Here is a 5,000-nt window from a genome sequence, read left to right as displayed (position 1 = left end):
AAAAAATGGGGCTTTCTTTGCTCCAAAACCCGAGGAAACGCTTGCTTGTGGAGGTTAGCTCAAGCGTAATTGTTCTGTCTCGTCTGAATTAGGTTACCCTCAAGAGGTTTTCTTGCGCGGTTGCCGGTTCTGTTATAAAACCCGCGCAGCTTCTCGTCTCGCCGCGGGCGCAAAGAAAAGGCCATTGTCAGCCGCGGTTAAGTTTGCTAAACATTGTATTTTCATGCATTTCAGCTTTCTCAGCTCACGACAGGAGACATTGTCGCTCTAGGCAAATCAATTGATGGCTTTTTGTCGTCAGATGTTGGAAAATTGGCTCAATCGGCTGTTTTTGTAGCGTTTCCACAAATGAAAATTGTTAAAGAAGTGGCGATGCCTGTTTTGCGGAAGTTCATTAAAAAGGTAAGAATTCATCCTCCGAATTCATTCTTTTTGTCTTGAAAAGTTATCAAGGGAGTTTGTTGTTTGAGCTTCGCAGGGGCGTGGAGGAGTCCTTTAATTTGAATTTGAATACTTCTTGAAATGCCTTGCGATTTTGTCTTGCTCTGTTTCTATATTTTCAAATGGCTAATGCGTCAATCAACTTTGAGGATTATTGCTCCTTTGATAAAAAAAATTTTAAAAAAAGTCGGCCTCTCAAGTTTAAATTGCAATCAACGTCTTTGTTTTGCACAACTGCAGCAGAAGCGTAAATGTGATAGATTCTCATCAACATAACTTTATTTACCCTCGGATTTTTTTAGAGCAGCTTAAAGTTGGTGCAGCTATTATCTCCGAACATTTACCCTCCCAACCATGATACACCACAGGGGACAAACCATAACACCGCGGGAACTCCTTCTTTCACGTCCCACAAGGTTATGAACATGGAAGATATTTGTGAGACGGGGCCTACGGTTTGTCGTTCTTACCCGAGAAGACCAAAGAGTTTAACCATTCGCAGATGTCATTACAAAGGCAGCACGTTCTTCTCAGTTATTTAAAGACCCTGAGTGTTGGTCAAGCCGGAGTCGAACTCACGACCTCCCGCATGGCAGCCCGGTGCTCAACCAACTGAGCCACTGGTGCGCGTACTGAAATACGAAATCGTTCACAAGTGGAATCTGAATTCCTGAGTTCGCAAGTTAATAAAAGGGGCAATAAACCATTTTAATTATTTCTCAGTTATTTTGGACAATATTTTACGGTGTTTGACTCTGGTTTCGTATCTTTAGAGTTGTTTTTTTTTCTAATAGTTTTTATTAATATTACTTCACACAAATACAAACAAATAGCTGAAGTATTCTTTTTTTTTTTTCAAAAAAGATCCTCTAATTTTATGGCTAAGGCTGAACACTTTTATTTCTGTTGCGAATGTTTGAGCCTGAGAGCTTTCTTAACAGATTCTTAAAGTTGTGTGGTATACCTCATTGGAAATTTACTCGAATTTAATGTAAAACGACTTTCGAATAAAGAAAATTAACGCGAACGAGGAGGTAGAATTTCAAAATAAAGGAAATTAACGCGATTAAGACAGTTGGTGGTGACCACTGGAACGAACTTATTTAAAACTGGATGCAAAAAAATCACTGAGCCCTCTGGTCAACAAAACAGTTCTCATAATTCTAATTAATGTAGGGGTTAACGGAAAAAAAGAAAATTTGTACCTTACTTTATTGTGTTTTCGGTGTCATGAATGTCTGGAAAGATTTCAAAATTAGGGTGAAAATAATTGAAATTAAGAATGCGGAAATTAATGCTGCACTTAATTAACGTCGCGGAAAATAACTCTCAACTTAATTAGCGCAACTTAAATTAACGCGATCTTTAACGATTTGCGTTAGCTTCGTGGAGCGTTAATTTCCTGTAGTTAGGTATAATAAGTTCGACTACAAACTGAGTTGTTCTTGAGTGCATCGTGCAATGTGATTAGCCACCTTGTTATTGTTTAACGTCCCTAAGCATTTGAGTTAATTGTGCTGTTAGACTACAGGTTTGCATTTCTTTTACTTTATTCATTGAAACACAAAACAAATAAGCAAAATAAACGTTCTTAACTGACTCTCCGCTTGGCTAAGTGGGTATGTTCTTAGAATTGTGGTTCATCTCAGCGTGAACTTTCTTATACAAAACTGAGTTTCTTATAAAAAAAAAAAGAGTGCAATACAACACTTAACTTTCACGTCTAACTTTTTCGTGACTATGTCAACCTGTCACTGACGAACGGGACAGGATCTTCCAAAAAAGTTCTAAGTGCCAAAAATTCTTAGAAAAAAAACTGTTGTAGGACGTTTTAGTGCACAGAGGTAAGGAATGTCGAATGAAGAGTAGTAATAAAAATCATCGGCGTTAGCCACAGTAGAATCTATAAGCGACACTCTTGTTGGTGGCATGGGCAACACAGTACTTGTTTCTTTCATCACAGTACGAGGACGATCCGACATTTGGCAAGAACATTACACAGCTTGGGCAGTTTGCTATAGCTCTGAGTCGCGATGAACTTGAGGCTGAAGATGTGGATCAAATTATTATCAATCTTGACAAACTTGGACTAATCCCTTGGGACAAGACACAGGTAAGACCACCATGCATTGTGTACCGGACAGTGCCGTTGTAGAGTGAGGCATATAGTTAGTTAATTAATTAATTAATTAATTAATTAAAGAGAGTCTAACGGCCTTTAAAATCACAATAATATTCCGCGAAGGGATCCCTTTGCCTTCATTGATAGCGAAAAATATGAATTCATCTCCCATACGATCAAGTTGAACTTTATTGTTAACGGTAAAATGAGAGCAAAGGCGTGTTTACTTTGAATAGTTAATTTATCACTACCCATTAAAGACCTTTTCAATGAGCAAAGATCGAAACGATACCGGTCATCTCGATGGAGGCAGCCTGGGGCTAGTTGACTATTTTCAGCATGGCCAAGGAGTTGAACTAGGCACTGAGAAAAAAGTCCATTTACGAGTCAAACGAGGGACACCTTTCACTCTTAGGACGCTTTCTTCTTGACTGCACTGACCAACGAGACCGGGCTTTTAGAAGGAATAAGTCTTTACGCCTTCAAATTAACACACCTCGAGGATGATATATAACTTCTCCAGAGGAATTCGAATGCGAGGGATTTTCATGAAAATGTGCCTTAAAATTAAAATTTAAAAAAACCCTGCAAGTTTGCTTCAATCTGTTGCATTTTCTTCGCAAACTGACAGGTCTGGCCGGCCAGTTGTGACAAAAGAAAAGCGCCCTTATAGTCAGCCTCTCTCCAGGGTTTATCTTAAAATGTTTGCTAAAAAAAGCCGACGTGTCAAAGAAGAACGATGGAGTAGCACAATTTAATGAGCCTTGTTTTCTTTTCCTTTCCGTCTCTTTTATATTCGTTAGATACTAGCTCTTGCCAAAAAGATCCGAGCAAGGTGGGGCGACTTCAACGGCACTGATGCAGATGACTCTGATAATCCAAACTGGGGATTCTTAAACATGAAAAAGCTTGGACATATTGCGGTAGGAATCGCAAAAGAAGAATTGCGTGACTTACCCATCCGGGGTATTGAAGACACAATCGATGCTTTGGGACAGCAAAAAGAATGGGACCGCGGACAGGTAAGAAGTAGTGGTGATCACTTTAGAGTGTACCTAAACTGAAATATTTTTCCTTTAATACAAATTAATTAATCCCCTATCCCAAAAACAAACATGGGTTACACTTTCTCATCGAAACTTCGCCTTTGACGGGCTTTACGTGAGAGTTACGTAAAGTTAACAAACGTAGCAGTCATTTGACCTGTGTCCAAGCTAGGAGAAGGATGGGTTTATTTTCGATTTTACGTCACTAACTTCACAAGAAGCAGGAAGCAAAGCAGTTTTGACGTAGAATCGACAAGGAACCAGTGCTTCTCATTGCTCGTACGTGGGCGAAATGGTTACTGTTTTGCCAACTTGACGTTACGTGTACGTAGGGCACGTAAAAAGCGAAATTCCTAGGTGTAAATGGAAATACGATGATTTACTCAACTTAAACCCTTAAGCTTACATAGCCAAACGCAATATTTGCTCCACCAAAGGAGAGACTGCAGACAAACTTAACACAGAAATTCAGATATTGATTTTTTATGAGGGAAAACCAGAGCACCTCAGTGGAGTAATATCTCTTGGAGCAGAAAAGAGAATCAGTATTCAGCATTGCGCTAAATCTTCTTCCTCGGGATTTTAATATAGCTGACGACACATTTATTCGAAATGACGGTCCAAAACACATAGTCTTATAGACCTCTTTCGTAATGGCGACCAAAAAAAATATTCTTCTGTTTTAACGCTAATCAGTCTTTCTAACCGCGCTACGACGAGCTAATCTCAAAAGAATATTTGTTTCAAAATGAGGGAAGACCTTAGACAGCAATGACCAGAACCAAGATTGCTGACCAGCGGTTTTCGTTAAAACAATGGTTTTGCTGGGGGTGCTCAGTCTCGCGGGCTCAGAAACCTGGTTGTGGTCATTGATATTTAAGGTTTTTCCAAAATGAGGGCAGTAGGTCTAATTAAGATAAAGACAAAAGAATGGAAAGATGGTCGCCAGTTATGAAAGTGGTCTATTCGACAATTATGAACGATAAACCGCGGGCCAAGTCTAGTAACAACACCTGTTCCGAAACGCGACCGGAAATTGAAGCCACACACTATTCAAGTTGTTTGCTGAAAAGATAACTCTCTCGACCAAAAGCAAACTTCTCCGATGGTCGTCCGACTTAGCCAACTCTTTGTCGCCACCGCTTTATGTTGTTCGCAGATCTTTGGTCCTAATTTCATGTTTGTTTCAATTTTAGATTCTTATGGTGCTAACAAGGCTGCGGGAGTACTGGGAGATGGAAGATCTCGACTTCTCAAATTTCACCGAAGTCGACATCAATTCCCTGGGAACGTTTCTGCGAGGCCTCGCTCAAGAGGAACTGAAAAAGTTACCAGGGGCAATCCTACTGACCGCCATTCGCCGTCTGGGTGAACAAACTGGACTGCCAGAA

The 5,000-nt window shown here is 40.0% G+C and overlaps 1 protein-coding gene across 1 annotated transcript in view; it reads left to right on the top strand.

Annotated features, from left to right (window-relative positions):
- LOC138014318 (stereocilin-like) overlaps positions 1–5,000 on the top strand; it is a 40,083-nt gene that overhangs the window by 9,339 nt on the left and 25,744 nt on the right. The window contains exons 12-15 of the mRNA XM_068861369.1: positions 235–402; positions 2,405–2,554; positions 3,367–3,585; positions 4,806–5,000. The exon at positions 4,806–5,000 is cut by the window's right edge and continues 45 nt beyond it. Of these exons, the coding sequence (XP_068717470.1) occupies positions 235–402; positions 2,405–2,554; positions 3,367–3,585; positions 4,806–5,000 (732 nt within the window). The remainder of the gene's footprint in view (positions 1–234; positions 403–2,404; positions 2,555–3,366; positions 3,586–4,805) is intronic.

Source organism: Montipora capricornis, chromosome 8 (genome assembly GCF_036669925.1).
Source record: "Montipora capricornis isolate CH-2021 chromosome 8, ASM3666992v2, whole genome shotgun sequence".
NCBI classification, from domain to species: domain Eukaryota; kingdom Metazoa; phylum Cnidaria; class Anthozoa; order Scleractinia; family Acroporidae; genus Montipora; species Montipora capricornis.
The sequence above is the reverse complement of the archived record's forward strand: the minus strand, read 5'-3'. Positions and strand labels throughout refer to the sequence as shown.